The sequence below is a fragment of the Eurosta solidaginis genome, chromosome 3 (genome assembly GCF_040869045.1).
Source record: "Eurosta solidaginis isolate ZX-2024a chromosome 3, ASM4086904v1, whole genome shotgun sequence".
In the NCBI taxonomy this organism is placed as follows: Eukaryota; Metazoa; Arthropoda; class Insecta; order Diptera; family Tephritidae; genus Eurosta; species Eurosta solidaginis.
In genome coordinates, this window is record NC_090321.1 from 47,095,206 (window position 1) to 47,113,161 (window position 17,956).

A 17,956-nucleotide genomic window follows, 5' to 3' on the forward strand; every position below is an offset into this window, starting at 1 on the left:
TTATAGTTTTGAACTTCGTTTTGCAAATAGAAATGAAAATAGTAGTCACAAAACTGATTCTCAATTCTTTCAGTTGCAGCTCAGCTCATTCTCAATTTCTTCTCTCGCATGTAGTTGCCACACTTGATTGTTTCGAACAAAACTTTTAGTACAAATGTTTGACATAACATTTCAAATAGAGAACTTGTAAGTTATAGAAAAGTAAAGAATCAAATCGGTAGAAGGTAATTCACCACTGGAGTAACTTTACATGTAATTCGGCAAGTTTAATTTTCGTAACACTTTAAGTCGAAACGATTCCAAAACAACTCAAACTTTTATGTTGTCGGAAACATCAACATTAAAAAAGGATGTTTTTTATTATCTTATTAAATTCGTTCGCGTGAGTGAAAATTCGGAAAAACGAGAACAAAATATTACTAACTCTGGAAAAATCCTGTTCGTTCAAAAAAAAACTTTTGCCACAAGAGGGCGCAATTTTGCATTTCGCTTGGAGGAGAAGTTGCAAAATTGTACCCGATAAATAGGTGTCCCGGTATCTCATAAATTTTTGCACAGTAAATTCAAAAAAGGGTTTTTCGTTTTGTATTAATAACTGAAAAACTAGTTTTTGGTTGTTTTCCCATTTTGGGTGTTTTTTCGATTTAGTGGTTTTCTTATTTTGGGTTTTTTTTAAACAAGTGGCACCATCGACATAAGTACAAAGTAGAGAGCGCAGTGAGCGTAAAATTCTGTTTGAAATTTGCTCATGCTGTTGAAATGACCAGTGAGATCAGATGTGTTAACAAAAAAATCAATTAGATTCATTAGGAATTTGTCAATTTTACAGAATTTTGTTAACTTAAGAGCGACAATTTCCCTTCTGTTGAAATGACTAAACTAATTTGTTCGTTTGACAAAGAACTCGGTCGAATTAACATAATTCGATCAATTTCACCGAATCTCCGTTAAGTCACGAATAACAGAACCGATTTGTGCATTTTACTAGTACCATTTCTTTCAGTGTAACAAAATTCGAAAAAGTTATTTATCTGAAATGAACTGTCCAATTGAAACTCACGCTGTGTATATAGTGTTCGGTTACACCCGAACTTAGACACCCTTACTTGTTTTATCATAAATATAAACTACAGTAAGATACGTACACACATACAAGTGAAGCCTTTATAAGCGTGTTAAAAGAATATCATGAAATCCTGTTACGGACTGAACATAATTATGTCAAAATTTTAATATAACTGGTTATTCGAAATCCATCTGCTAATGAGTTCACATGGAATATTATTTCTATAAATTTAATTAAAAGCAAGCATTAAAATTACTGAACAAAAACAACAAAATGTTCACCAAGTCGACTTTAAGAGCTTTACTAAACCAATAATAAGCGTAGAATTAAAACGAACAGAGAGAAAGAGAAAAAACCATCGAAATCTTACACAAAAACTGAAATTAACACAATTTCTGAGTAACAAAGACTTCAATTTAACACAAAAACCAATTGGCATTTTTTGGCTAATGAAGCCGTACCGTAAAAAAAGTTAATTGAATGTAAATACGCAAAAAGGTGGAAAATATTCGTGTAAAAGAGGAAAGTTGTGAAGATATGTTTAATTGTAAAATGTGTATGTATGTATGAGTGCTTGCGAGGTAAATTGGCACAGAGCTGGAATATGCAATCAACTAATTAGCTTTTAGTTAGTAATTAGCGCATGGATTTAAATAATTAATTTTTACTTTTCTTATTTTTGTTTTACAATTTACATTATTATGCTTATTTGACTGAATTACAACGCTAAATGTTCAATATTTTTTATGATACCATTTAAATTGCATACAGAAATGTTTCACACATTTCGGCAGAGGAGACCTAAAATAGGTCAAAAGTTGTGAAAACATAGAATTTGGCTTTCGAAGTTCGAATTTGGACCCTTTCTAATATAAAAAAGATAAATTAAAACTTGCCGGAATTTACCTTCGAGGGGATTTACGCCGCTTTTCTTCTATTCAACGTGGAGGATATAGTGAAGAAGGCCTCGACGGCACTTTATATATGTAAAATAATGCTGGAGTGAACGTGGGGTTTATCGCCCTCTCTCTTTTCCATTGGGTATTTACAGCTATTGTAATGCCTTTCCTATACTATAGAATTCTTGTTTAGTGGACAGCCACAAAAAAAAACAAACAGGACGAATAGACTACATGATTCAGTATCTGTGCTTCGAAGGGGGAGCCACAATAATGGTGGATGTTTGGCGCAAAGGTGCCTCAGGCAATACACGTGTGCACCGATGGTTCCAAAATAATTTAAGAAGTAGGGTACGTGGTATACTATACCCTGCAAAGAGTCGGGATAGGGAGAAGCATACACCAATATTGGGTCCCAGGGCATATGGGTACATATAGGAAGGGAAAATCGGATGAACTATTAAAAATTATATCCCAATTAGATTGTGCGAAATAAAGAGAAGGCGAATGTTGCACATGATCGACCAAGCGGGAAAGGCGTGGACCCAAGTACACGGTGGTAAAGTGTCGACCAAACTGGTGACGCATAGCTCATGAGCGGCCGGCCAATTGCTTTGTATGTGGTTAGCAACGTTTTTTTATCTTAACCCCAGGTGCTGCCGGCAAGTGACTTGAGGATTTTGTTGCGGTTTTGTACTTTAGACACAATTTCGGTGGCATGCGCCTTGAAGGTCAGGGTATTGTCGAACGTTGCCCCTAAGATCGTTGGGTGACTGACAGTCGGTATTGTGACACCATACATGTGAACGTCCAATATTTGCGACATTTTTCGAGCAGTAATATTGCTGTGCGTAAGACAATTCACAGAGAATGTGCTCAAATGTTGCTTGCCTCTCATACGGCCCAAATTTTGAATAATTTTCCCCAGAATATTTTATTCATTACCATATATTCGTATGGAAATGAGTAAAAACTTCCCGGAAAAAAATTCTATCGAATTGGACTGTTGGTCTTTACAGCTTCGTCAGTTTCCACAGCAAACTCTACAGCATTTCAAGAGAAATAGGTATTCTTGTTTATATTCAGCGTGCTTTGCACACAGAGTATATTAACTTTGTTTGGATAACGGTTGGTTGTACAGGTATAAAGTAATCGAGATAGATATAGACTTCAAAATCATCAGTATCGAAAAAAAATTTGATTGAGCCATGTCTGTCCGTCCGTTAGCAAGATAACTTGAGTAAATATTGAGATATCTTCACCAAATTTGGTACACTAGCTTATCTGGACCCAGAATAGATTGGTATTTAAAATGAGCGAAATTGGATGATAACCACGCCCACTTTTTATATATATATATAATTTTGGTAAACACAAAAACCTGATAATTTAGTAAATAATACACCTAGAATGTTGAAATTTGACATATGGACTGATATTGAGACTCTTGAGAAAAATTAGGAAAAATTTTTTAAAATAGGCGTGGCAAACTTGTGATAAAATCAATTTTACAAATATTTTTTTAATCATAAATCAAAAACCGTTAAACCTATCGTAACAAAATTCGGCAGAGAGGTTGCCTTTACTATGATGAATTTCATATCAAATCCAATATGCGTTGAACCCGACCCCCTCAGAATTTGATGAAATTTTGCATGGGGTTACATCTTACCCACCCAAGCACAACCTCATTTTTAGAAATTACATTTTCGAAAAATTGTGGGCGTGGCAAGGTATCGAAATATCCGAAAATATTAGAAAAATGACGATAATAGGTACTTTTAAAGTGTGATTACTACGGAATGGCTTTACCGATTTCAAAGATCTTCATACCATTAGAAAGGTATTGAAATAAGCTTTCAAAAAAATACACTGTAAAAATTTTTAGTACACTGAAAAAAATTTTTTAATAAAATTTAAAACTGAAAAAACACTTCAAAGATCAAGCATTTTGAAAAATAAAATTTTATTTTAGAAAGGTCTATTTAAAATATATAACATTTCTGAAAACTAAAATGGGGTTTTTTTTAATTTTTTTTTATTTTTTTAAGTAAATGCATCTCTTGGTTACTTTCTCATATTTGGATATCACGCGTAAATTAATCAACCAATTTGAAAAATTTTTATACCGTTAGAAAGGTATTAAAATCACCTTTGAAAACATATACTGTAAAGATTCTATATTACACTAAAAAAAAATTTTTTTTATATTTTTTCTACATTTTTTTTCAAACTGGGAAAACACTTCAAAGACCAAACGAATTAAAAAAAAAATTTTTTTAGAAAGGTCGATTTAATATAAAAACCAGAATGGTGTTTTTTTTCTTTTAAAAAAATTTATAAGTAAAACCATCTCTTGTTAACTTTTTTTTTATTTTGCTATTATTGTGTGACAAAAATGGTACCTAGCTATACTTTGGAAGTTATACAGATACAGATACTATGACTAAGTATTCTAATAGATTCGAACAAGAATCGTATTATGAAATTTTTCAGACACGCACAATAAATAGACATACACTTGATAAAGTTAATTTTTTATTTTTATTTATTTAGATTTAATATACAACTTTGCGCAGCTCATACTGTTGACTTTCGGAATATTTGCTTACTTACTAGTTTGTTCAGGTAAACTACGCCTGTCCATGCTAGAGCGTTTGACGTCCGAAAACTTTGTTTTACTTTTTTGTATATCTTTGCTAATTTTTATCAATTCGCAAGATAAATCATGCCCAAAAATGTCTTTAATTTCCTTAGATGTCATGGTGTTTGGTAATAGAGATAATATTTTTTGCTTATCCAAATTATTTGAGCAGTTTTCGATTTGATATTTCATGTTCTCCAAAATTTGTTCGTAGTAAGCTTTGATCTTCTGATAAAGTTGACAGTGAACCACCTCCAAGTGAATCCGAAATACTTTGCGCAATTTGCTGTGTTTTTTTTTTTCGCAGTATGAATCACTTTCTAAATATTTTCGCTTCATTGGCGATGGATAGCTTCCAAGATGAGGAATAACATGCTTATTTATATTGTCGACGAGTTCGTTGCGTTCGAGTGATTTAGTATAGCTGCTGCATGTTGGAACTTCCTTATATTCTTGATACAATTCACCGCTAGTCAAGATTTCTTGTGCCTCTTCACTTTCCGTTTCAGTAGAACGCTGATTATCAGCAATCTTGATAGCATCCTTAAGTTTAAAGCGACAACTTTCGCAAATACGGCAACGATGAATGTCGGAGACTGCTCAGATATCAGCGCTGCTTCGTTTAAGCTAATATTTCGAAGTTGAGAGGAACATTTTCTTGATAGCTGCACACATCTGTATTTATTAGTTGATTCCATATCAATGCCTAGTTTCGTTCTGGTCTGTGTCTATCCGTTGTATTGTTTTTTATAGTCCATGGGTGCTGTGGCAGGTAATGTCAATCTATGTGTCCGTGGTAGGCAACGTTAATATGCGTATGTGTGTGTGCGGTATTGGTACGTCCGAATTGTTACCTTTTCCAAGGGTTATTTTTGTAGGTATCTAGACATACCGCTTGTTAGCTAAGCGGTAGGTTGAGGTAGGTAGAAATCGGTGATTTTTGCCGTTTGGTAAATTTTTCGTTTTTGCTTGTTCATTGTTACGTGTTTGTTGCTGTACCTTCTGGCTTGTGCTGTTTTTTGTAAACTAGTTTTAAGGGTTCAAATATTTCGTCAGAGATAGTGTTGGTTTGTTCGTTTATTATCCTGCCGTCAAATGTTTTTAACTTGTATATCTCCATGTTCTCAAGTACATTGAGCCGCCGACCTTTTCCTTGTACGTGAAGTATTCGAGCCGTTGTTTTGATGTTAGCTGGGGTGCACCCCACTGGAATAAAAAATTTTTACAGTGTATTTTTTCAAAGGTGATTTTAATACCTTTCTAACGGTATAAAAATTTTTGAAATCGGTTGATTAGTTTACGCGTAATATCAAAATATCAGAAAATAACCAAGAGATGCATTTACTTAAATAAATTTAAAAAAAAAGAAAAAAAATACCATTCTAGTTTTTATATTAAATCTACCTTTCTAAAAAAAATTTTTTTTTAATCGCTTGGTCTTTGAAGTGTTTTCCCAGTTTGAAAAAAAAAATTTAGAAAAAAATTTAAAAATTTTTTTCTTTCAGTGTAATCTAGAATCTTTACAGTATATGTTTTGAAAGGTGATTTTAATAACTTTCTAACGGTATAACAATTTTTGAAATCGGTTGATTAGTTTACGCGTGATATCAAAATATCATAAAGTAACCAAGAGATGTATTTACTTAAAAAAATTAAAAAAAAAAACCCCATTTTAGTAGTCAGATATGTTATATATATTAAATATACCTTTCTAAAATAAAATTTTATTTTTAAAAATCGCTTGATCTTTGAAGTGTTTTTTCAGTTTTAAATTTTATTAAAAAAAATTTTTTTTTCAGTGTACTAAAAATTACAGTGTATTTTTTTGAAAGCTTATTTCAATACCTTTCTAATGGTATGAAGATCTTTGAAATCGGTAAAGCCATTCCGTAGTAATCACACTTTAAAAGTACCTATTATCGTCATTTTTCTTATATTTTCGGATATTTCGATACCTTGCCACGCCCACAATTTTTCGAAAATGCAATTTCTAAAAATGAGGTTGTGTTTGGGTGGGTAAGATGTAACCCCATGCAAAATTTCATCAAATTCTGAGGGGTTCGGGTTCAAAATGTACGTTTTTTTCAGCCTTTGATATGAAATTCATCCTATAAGGAATGCTTTAAAGAAAAATTTACGAAATCGGTTAAGAACTACGCCCACTTGTATGTAAAAGAAAATAATAAGCTATATCTTAGTAAAAAAGAGCTTTGTATCAATAGAATTTTACTTTCTTAATTGAATTATAACATTTAATTGGAAAACACTAAAATTTTTGAAAATGGGTTTATGACTAATTTTCCATGTTTCGGGAGCCAAAACCCGAAGAAAAATTAACATATCGTAATGAAATTGTGTACACACATTTCCTTATAGCAGAAAATATTTCTAGTAAAAATGGACGGGATCGGTTAAAGACCACGGCAACTTAGATATGAAACAAGTTTAAAAGGGTCGTAGACTAGAATAAACTTTACTTGTTTAATCCTCACTATCACACACTGCATATGTACATACATATCAAATTGTTTTTGTTAAACTCAAAAAAGTTATTTCACTCGAAATACCAATTAACTAGCAACCAGCACCGAAAGCAATTTTTCAGAATTTTATTTCGAATATAAATATTTAAGCAAACTTTTAACCTCATAGCCATTAAAAGTTGGAATTCAGCTTGAGTAGCTAATAAAAGTGATAAGCAACATTCAAGAGTTCCGACTTTTAACTATGTTTGTATGTATGTCAGTGTTTATATTTAATATAACCAAAATAACCACAATAAACTTAACAAATGGAGATGAATTCGTCAGCAACCAAAAGCTCACCCAAAATCTGTTGCGTTCCCCCCTCCCTCATAAAACCCAATATTATGAACATAAGCGAGATTGTTGCTCAGCTGTCACTCGGCTGCCAAACGGGATTTAAAAATCATTCAGTTGTGAAAAAAAATTGTGCATATAAATCAGTGATTTATGACTCAGCGAAAAATTTCTTCAATATAATAATTTGTGGCTTAATTTAAATGGCCACCAAGCGAAATTGAGCAAAAAGGTGAAAGAAAAAAATTTGGAGCAAAATATTGATAAGGCTGTAACGATAAGTTGGAAAATATTATTCAATTGAAAAGTATCCATAGTTTAGCATGAACGAAACCGTAATGAAGCCGCAAGTAGCTAAAGTAGGCGAGTTGTGCAAATTAAATTGGGTGTAGACAGGAATTGTGTACCCAATGAATGGATTTCTTGTTCCTTGAAGTGGCGAAATTAAAAAACACTTTCAACAGGAAATTCATTCAAACCAAAGTGGTTGAAATTCAGCCACTACAGACGGCACTGTACCTTTGCTATGTTTTCCTTCCATTCCTTTCCTGTTATTTCCTTGCCTTTCCTCTTTTTGAATTTCTATTCCTTTGCTTTTTTCCCATCCTTTCCTTTTCATTTATTTCCTTTCCTTGCCTGCCCTTTCCTTTCCCTTTCTTTCCTTCCTCTTCTTTAATTTTTCTTTTCTTTCCCGCCCTTTCCCTTTCTCTCCTTTCTTTCCCTTCCCTTCTATGTCCTTTATTTTTTTTTTTTCATTTTATTTCATTGATTTTTTTTTATTGTTATTTTTTTTATATTATATTGTTTAATTGTTTATTTTAATTTATTTTATTAAATTTTCCTTTCCTTTATTTTTTGTTATATTTCATTTTATTCTATTTTACTTTCTTTCGTACTATTTTATTTTCTTTTATTTTATTCTATTTTAATTTAATTTATTTTATTTTATTTTTTTAAATTTTATTTTATTGTTTTTATTCAATTATGTTTTATTTTCCTTCAGTCATTTTTTTATTTTATTTTAACTAATTTTTTATTTGATTTTATTGTATGTTATTTCATTTTGTTTTATTTAATTTAATTTTATTATACTTTATTTTATTTTTTTATATTTTATTTTATTCTATTTTATTGTATTGACATTAGAGAAAAATTACAAAACGGCGATGGTTACTGGGACATGTTTCTGAATTTCACTTCTTCATCAGCTATCATCTCGGGAGCTGAGTATTGAACTCGAAATCTCCAACATCCATACTTTATACTAGTGTATAGGCAGATGCCTTTATCCACTCAGCCATATGATTGCCCCGCTGCTCGCTTGCAATTGGTATCTAAGTGTTGGTTTTTTGTTGCTATTCCTTTATACATCATTTAGGTACGTACTAATTCTATAAGTTTTTAATGCTGATTGTGTGGAATACTTATAGGCGCGCTATCAAGAGCTTAGTAACATTGTATTTATAGCAAAGCTTTTATAAGCAAAACTTCTGCTGTTCACTATTATATCAATATCTGTATTAATTTAGCGAGGCATTGTTTTATTTTATTTTACTTAAATATTTTTTTATTTATTTTTTTTTTTCAATTATTTTATTTTTTTTATTTTATTAAATTTTTTTTATTTTTTTATTTTTATTTTATTAACTAAAAAACAACTGCACAAAATTTTTGCAACCAACCACTGACTTCGCAAGTGCAAACCAAAGATACTCTGTATGAGACCTGGTTGTTTCTCAACACAACAACATCTAACACACGTAGCGTCCGCTATGTGAGTGTAAACATTCTCATATTTTAAATAAATATTTGGCATTTGTGTCATGTTTAAATTGATAAAATTGAACCCTATATTTGAAATATTTCCAATAGCAACTTGAAAATACCTATTGATATATATACAATTGTTTATATCTAGGAATTACAGTTTGGCGTAAAATGCGACGTAAAAATTTCAAACTTTTTTCACTTCATTTTCTTACACAGAATACAGGATTTTTCCACCAGTGTCTCACAATGCATGTATAATAAAGAAAGTATTTTATAATAAGTGAAAAACTTTTTGAAAAAATTATTTTCACCAAAAAGTTATACGTAGGGTTTAAAATGTGTCACAATTGGATATAAAACTATCAACATGTTTGTTATCAAAAAATGACAGCTGTCGCAAAAGTTCAAATATGCTTTTGATGACAAAATTAAAAAGGGACGACGAAAACTTTAACAAAAATTCACAAAACAGTGAGTTGAGTATTTCTACTCGTAACTAGGTTACATTTAAGCTTCAATGGATGTGGATGTCTCAGCAGTAACTGTGCTACAAATTGGTAAACAAATTTGGTGAAATACTCAAACCATCTGTCCGCTTTGGCTGAGATAATTTAAAATGCGTAGACTAAAAGCAGCAATATTTTTTTCCTTTGGGAGTTCTCGCGTGAGAACGGGCAGTTTTCATATTCAATTAGGAGGCGGGGGCAAAGTAGACATTACGTGCAAAAGCAGGGTTGTGCCAGCGTTCTCAATATATAAGGTTATTGATGTTACAGCACAAATGCGTTGGCCGAAAAAAGAAAAAAGAAAATATAAATTACAAAACTCAACCATAGCAACAACATAAAAGTAAAAGAAGTGGCTATTCGTCCGGAAAAAATATTTTTTCATCTTCCAGAATGAAGCATAATAAAATAGCAAATGAAGAAAGGAAACAAAAATAAGAAAAAGTTTTGGAAATTTTTGTGCTGAGTTTTCTGGGCGAATTGGGACAGCCAAATTTTAAGTACTAAATCCCAAGCTCAAAAATGTATGCAAACAAAATATAAAATTTAAAACCTTAATTGTAAGTTCAACATAAAAAATAAAAAATAATAAAATAAAAGTCAAAAACTGAAATTTAAACATTTTTAATTACAACGAAAATTTAAATTTAAGTTCACAATGAAAAGATTTAAGGAAATAAAAAATATAATTTAAAAGCTTAATTTAAACTATATTAAAAAAATTAAATCCACACTTAAAACTAAAAACTTGAAGTTATAAGTTTGAGATAAAAAAACAAAAATTAAAAAATCAAATCAAAATAAAAAGTGTTGTTTATGTATATTTTAAGCTACGCAGATCTATTGTGTTAGGTGCAAATAAAACAATGATTATTCCACCTTTCAGCTCGACGTTTCGCCAATTTTCCTTGGCATCTTCAGGAGCGTGACACTGTATTTATTTAATAAAACAAAAAACAACAAAGAACACAATCAGATACATATAGAATTAAAATTTAAAATATTGCAAATAAATATTGTTTGCACAAAAAGTATTTTCTTACTTACAAAAATGGAAATTAACGAAAAACAAAATTTTCACTAAAACAAGGGGTGGAAGGGTGGAATAATCATTGTTTTATTTGTACCTAACACAATAGATCTGCGTAGCTTAAAATATACATAAATATTATCCAAACAGATCGGAAAAAAAAAGGTTGGAATTAAAAAAATATTAGATAAAATATCCAAAACTATAAATTTTAAAGTTGAAAATTGTAAATAAAAATTTTAAAATAAAAGTTTTAAAATTTAAACCCTAAATTTTGAATTTGAAGTTTTAATATTCAAAATAAAAGTTAAAAACTGAAAAGACAAAGCCGAAATTAAAATTTAAATTTTTTATCATTAAATTAAAGATTAAAAGTAAAATATAACAATTAAAAACTTGGAGCTAAGAATTTTAAGCTAAAATTAAAAAAATAAACTTTTAAATTTAAATTAAAAAACTTTTAATTAAATAAATGAATTAATAATTAAAAGTTCAAATTAAAAAAAAATGTAATTGCAAACTAAAATCTAAAATCAAAGCCTAAAGTTTAAAACTTAAAATAAATTTAACCATTTTAATTTTAAACACTAGAAGCAAATCATTTAAAATTTAAAATTAAAATTGTATTAAGGTTAAATGTTAATATATTAAATTAAAATTAAATAATTAAAAATTAAAATTTAAAACTAAATTTAAACATTTTAAATTTAAACCCTTAAAAAACCTTAGAATTTAAAATTAAAATTTTAAATAAAAACTGAGTTTTTAAAACGTTGTGTTTTAACTCAAATTTTAAAATTTAAATTGAACTAAAATTTTGTTTCGAATTTATATTTTTTAAATTTTACATTGTGACTTAAAAATTTTTCAATTAAACGTTAAAAGCTAAAAACACAATAAAAACATAAATTTAATTACACAATAATAACACCGGAATAAAGATATAAAAATTAAAATCATATATTGAGAAACAAAAATTAAAAGCTTCAAATTAAAAATCAAAAGTCAAAAATTAAAAATTATAAATCACTAATTAATTAATTGTTAAGTTAATAAACAAAAATTAAATATAAATATTTTATATAAAAAAGTTACAAAAAAAAATCATAATTAAAATTTAAGTGTAAACTATAAATTTAGATTAATTCATAAGCAAGCAAGTAAAAAATAAAGGTTATATATTGTAAATTAGAAGCTAAAATCTAAGCATTTAAATTTTAAATGAAAAGTTTTAAATTAAAAATCAAAATTAAAATTCAAAATTTAAAGTTAAAAATTTAATTAAAAAACTTAAAAGTTAAAAGTAAGCAAAAAATTTTAAATAAAAATTTTATAGCTGAAATCTAAATTACAAATTAAATTTTAAATGAAAAATTTAAGTCTATATGTATTTTGAAAAAAAAAAACCAAATAAAAACGTTAAACATTATTAATTAAAATTGAAAATTAAAAAATAGAAACTAAAACTTACAAAGTTACAAATTGAAAATTAGAAAGAAAAAGTAAAGAAGGAAAGATTGGGTAAAAGCATTAAAGTTTTAAAACTGAAAAATTTAAAGTCACAAATGGAGAAATAAAAAGTAAAAATTCAAAATTGGAATCATACAAAAAATTTATCATTAAAAATCGTTATATACATTTTAAGCCAAATGTATATAAAATATTTAAAAATATTAGCATTTTTTTAAATTTTTTGTATACCTTTTGCTTGGAATATATGAAATTTTTTTAATGATTGAGCTTTTGTTTGATTCGAATTTTTAATTTTGTAAGTTAAAAATTAAAAAATAAAAATATATTTTTTTTTAATTAAAAACAAAAAATGTTTTATAGAAAATAAAAATTAAAATATGTATGCTTTTGTTTCTCACACACACATGAAGTGTACACAACAATAAACACGGCCACACAAAACTCACCTTCATCTTCGCCCATTTCACCCAATTCGCTCATATCATTGAACTCAGATAAATCCGCTTTATCCGCCGCTTGTTGTTTCACCGCTGCTAATGCCTTTTCGAGTATACCACCATCATCGTGATCCCGTGAAGTGCGCTTGTTAGCATCACCGTTACTTATAATTGAATTTGATTTCGAGTGATTTGTGTGATTGTTTGACGCCGCTGAGTTAGCCGAATCTGGAGTGGGCGCGGCGGATGAAACGGCTGATTTGGTAGATGCGGCTGAGGCAGGTAATGTTGTCATTCTAGTTTGTGTACCACTGCCACCACCACCGCTACTACTACTACCGCCTTTTTGTTGCTCCAACAAATTGCCATTTTGTTCGCTACCAACATTCACACCAACTTCACCATTTGTGGTTGCGGCAGCAGCCATAGCGGCAAGTTCACCCTCGCCGCCATTAGCTACAAGCGCGTTAGGATCTTTTGTTTTTAGCTCTTGACTGGTGTTGCAGCCCATTTTTTAGTGACTTTTGGGGTTTGCTTTTAGTTAGTGTGTAGTTGTTGGTTTTGTTGTGATTGTTGTTGCGTTTAGCTTTTCAAAAATTATAACTGTAGCAAGTTAGGCGAGCTGCTTCGTTGGGTATTTTGTGCTGTGAGCGTCGTTTTTTTCTTTTTCTTTCACTGTGCTACGCTGCGTTATTAACTGCGGTTTTTAGGTTTCCGTTATGAGTGTGTGATTTAAATTGTGATCTTCCGCTATTTTTATTATAATTTTGATTTGTAGAAAATATTTCTTTTTTGTTATTGCAACTTCACTGCAAACTTTATTAATTTAGACAATTTGAGGTGGGAATTCGTTTTTGTTGCTATTTTTCCTGCTTTATTTATTTTTTTTTGTTTGTTATTGTTATTATTTGTAGTTTGAGGAAAACTTTTAGTCATCTGAGGTTATTTTGGAATTGCAGTTAGCGCGTTTAATGAAGATCTACAAAAAACTTGTTTATACATATGTATATATATTTATGTTTGTGTATATATATTTATGTTTATACTAGCAGACCCGGCAGTCGTTGTTCTTCTCTAGCTTAGGTCTACCTGGATAACTTTTAAGCAGCTTTTACCTCTTACTCTCTCTTCTCCTCTCTGACCCTTTTCCTTATCTTTTTATCCACTCTTCCCTCTATCTTTCTCTTTTTCTGCGGGTCTTTCTACCTCTCCGTCTTTTCCGTCACTTCTTTTCCGCTCCATCTATACCTATATCTCTATCTTCGCCTAATTCTATCTCTTTCTCCAGTCCCAGTCCTAGTCCCAGTCCTAGTTCTAGACCTAGTCCCAGGCCCAGGACCAGTCCCAGTCCCAATCCGAGTCGCAGTGTCACTCCCAGTCGTTCCCTACTCCAATTCCCCGGTAAAAAAGAAAAAATATTTCGTAAATACTTATCTCGGCAAAGGGTCATCTATATACCAAATTTCAGACAAATCGAACCATGAGCAGAATTTGTTTGAATTGATCGGTCCTGATCCACTTCCCGGAAAGAGACTTCACAGGAACGCTATCCTATCTGTTAAGTTGGATCAAACTTCACACGGTGTGCAAATTTGTTTAAAATCGGTTGAATAGTTCAGGAGTCCACGCAGACAAACAACGTGACACGAAATTTATAAATATTATGATATAAGTTCCGATTAGTAATTTTTGCATTATCCCCCCTTGAAACGGTAATACCAAGGTCAAAAATCCCGTTTGGAGGCAATCAAAGAATATCGTACAGACGGCAAGTTTACATGTTTCTAAGAGGACTCAAAAAATTTAAGAAATTTAATATATCTAGGTAGGTAGGTAGGTATAATGGCTGCCATTCAGATCGTCCAAAAAGACAATGAAAAGCCGTTTGGATGCCATAAAACTTGTTTGAACCTACCGAGTGCTAATTCGGATAACTACGACCACCCTACGCACCGCTCGGAATAGGGGGATACTCAGCCGGTAGTAGCTTCGGGGAGCAGATAGCCCGCGGAGCTTGCTTCGTTACTGCTCACTTGCGGTAGGCCAGTTCGGGATCATCGTGGTGACTGTGGTTGATATCCAAATTCTGCATTGGTCATTATGTGGAATACCCATCTTTTCTGCAGGCATGCCTATGGCCCAGATAATCAATACAACTGCATCTGCTGATCACATTTTTTTCTCCATACCCTTGTCCGGTTTTCACCAGTTTTGGTATCAATTCGACCGTAACCTCTCCCCCTTGGTTTGGAAATCTCAGTAGCGGAAAAACTTGAAAGATTATTGTTATTTGTTCTTCATTGGGGAAGGTTGATAAAAGACGCAATGTCACAAAGGACGCACCTCAAGGTGGTGTTTTTTCCGTGCTTCTATGGAACCTAACCTTAAGGGCCATGCAGAGAAAGATAGCTACTAACAACGGGGTGTTGGACATGTTAGCAAAGGTGGCCACAATGCGACTCTAAAAGAACCCCTCACGTTTACACCGTAAGTAGGGATAAAATCTCGACACAGAATGAAGAGGAGGAGGCCATAATTGACTTCATCTGCAACTACGCGGCACTTAGTGGCGCGACACAGCTCTTCTTGGGAGGCCACTTTTTAGATAATCTGCGCCAGGTCGTGGAGTACGACATCGAAATATTGGTAGCTTTTGTCAGGTCCTCAAAATGGTTCGAAAAGTAGAAGTAATGGCGAATTTAGTTAATCTTAAAATAGAAGCAAAAAGTTTAAACTTATTTATTTAATTTTTCTCTTATTTTCTTCTTAATTACATGTGTAGACTTCTCTGGTTTAAAATTGAAATCAACCGACGAATATGTAACTGAAACTATGCAAACCAATATAAAATCGAAAAAATACGAAATTTCGACAAAATTTTCGATTTTTTCGGAACTTCTAATAATAAAGTTCTCTGAATTTTTTTGAGTATGCAGTTTTTTAGCCTCATAAATTGTGGTCTAACAAAGTACAAGTGTTAGGTCTCTCACAATTCGCATTGATTTTTAACCATTTTTTTTTCGAAGTGTGTTTTTTTCGCCATATAAAAAAACTGGTTCACACTCCGTTTGGAAGAAAATCTAAAACACCCTTAGAAAAAAATTGTCAATAATCATTGCGAATTGCGAGAGTCCTAAAACTTCTACTTTCTTCGACTAAAATTGATTGGAGCAAAGTGCAAACTAGTAAGATAATCAAAATTCGGGCATTACATACCCAGCTGTGCACATGAAACGCTGCTGTCGTTTCTTTTGTGTGGTTAATAGTGTTATAAGGCTGCGCAATAATACATATATGGTTCTATTCTGAACTCAGTTTCAAAAAAGGGCGCGTCACGCCCATTTTCAAATTTTGTTTTGTTCTTAGCTCAACCATACCAATACTGGCGCAGAATATCAGTCAAATGTAGTTCAATACCATAGAGTTATTGCAAGGTTAGACCTTTAGAAGTGGGCGTGGTCTTTAACCGATTTTGATTATCTTCACCCAGTCTATATAATTTAATTTATGGCTTGTTAAACTTCTAAATATGGGTGGTGCCTAAATATGGTGGAATTTATGTTTTGTGTCATAAAACCAATCCACCTACCAAATCTCATTAGCTTAGCGGTCATCGTTTTTGAATTATCTAATTTTTTCCATTTTCTAGATTTTGGATATTGAAAAAGTGGGCGTGGTTATCGTACAAGTACAGCTGGGTATAAAAATTCAGAGAGCTTGAAATAAAATAATGTAAGTGATTGAATATTGAAAAATATCACCAATTATTGTATTTTTAACGTAAATGTTTTTCGTATATAATAAATAGATTACCTGAGGAAGACTCGAAGATGTGTCGAACGCGTCGGAAATACAAAAATAAACTTGTTTTATTTAATTAAATCGGCCTAAAGGCTTCTTCACATTAAATAACTAAATAAATATTTGGCCCAACTCAATCATGTAAATGTTCGAAATTTCGAAAAAAAACTTTCGAACTTTTTCGAAATCGTTTTTGAGATTCGAAATTTCGAAAAAACAAATTCGAATTTTTTCAGAATCGTTTTTGAGATTGGTTTGCCATAGTTTCAGTATAGGTACCCGCAAATAAAAAAACAGAATTCAATTGACGAAAAATTTCGAAATTTTCGTAAAATTAACACGAAAACGTTTTTGAGATTGATTTTTTATAGATACATTAACAAATTCATAGAATTTTTTTTCGAATTATTTAAATTGACGAAACTTGATTTAAAGAGCGTGCACCTGCTCGGTGCTGTAGTACAAAAAAAGTATTAGACTGAGGCTCAAAGTTTTAACCGTATCGCTACTATGAGCATATACAATGGTACTTCCTACACATTTTAAATTTTTTTTTTTCTATTTAATTAGCCTTAGCCAGCTCTAACTTCAGCTTAAAAATTACACTTTAATTCGTTTAAATTTTTGCATAACTGCTTTTTGTTTATTTGTTGTCACAAAAGTTTTCGACTTAACGACTTTGTTTACTTTCGTGTCGTAATATGCCCCGCACACGGGTATTGCACCGAGTATTTATGATATGTTTTGAATGCAAAAGTGTAACACAATCTAAGTTAAGTTAATTTCGCTGCACTTTAGGAATACCAAGGCAACCTGTGTACTAGATTTTTTGTTTAATCAATTCAATTAAAAACACAGGCACCCGGGCTGGCGATAAGATTTGAGGACTGAGACTGCAGGCAACATCGTCACAAAGTGCAGGTTAGTGTAGCTGAAATCAAACATTTACATTTTGCACCTTTTTTTGCACCTTCATTACACCATACATACATCAACAGCACAACCGTTAACTATGAACGCATGAAACCGTTCAACCTTGCACATTCAAATATTCGAAATTCGAAAAATTCTCACGGTACAAAACTCTCGTCACAAAATACGCTTACAAAACGCCCTACGCGCAAAAACACTACACCAAAAAATATATATTTTGTTTGCCGAGTTTACCGTCGCAATTCACCGTGTCTATTCAATATGTGACTGCTCAGCACACGCACCGCAATGAAAATAAATGTGGAAACACAAAAGGCTATAAGCCATGCAACGTAATGAGCGAACAAAATAGAGACGCGCGTTAGATTAGAGTAGGAATGAACCGGGGCGCCAATGGTTGTGCGAACCTTTTTTATTTATTCGATTTTTGTTTTTTTGTTTTTCTGACGCAACCTGCAATCCTCCCGCAGGACCAAAGAGATTCAAGTGCAAAATATACTACATATACATGTTCACACACATTCACACATATTCATTTACATACATACATATGAATTAATGTAAACTGATATGCTACA

At 31.4% G+C, this 17,956-nt stretch overlaps 1 protein-coding gene across 8 annotated transcripts in view; it reads right to left on the reverse strand.

Annotated features, from left to right (window-relative positions):
* Nucleotides 1-17,685, reverse strand: part of igl (igloo) — a 762,142-nt gene extending 744,457 nt beyond the window's left edge. The window contains exons 1-2 of one of the 8 annotated variants that reach the window (XM_067771526.1): nt 17,613-17,685; nt 12,654-13,623 (exon numbers count right to left, since the gene is read on the reverse strand). In XM_067771526.1, the coding sequence (XP_067627627.1) occupies nt 12,654-13,155 (502 nt within the window). In that variant the 5' untranslated portion in view covers nt 13,156-13,623; nt 17,613-17,685. Of the gene's footprint in view, nt 1-12,653; nt 13,624-16,457; nt 16,596-17,032; nt 17,363-17,394 lie in introns of those variants that run through there. The other 7 variants (XM_067771523.1, XM_067771519.1, XM_067771521.1 and 4 more) reach the window with 7 other exon arrangements.
* Between the last annotated feature and the right edge of the window lie 271 nt (nt 17,686-17,956).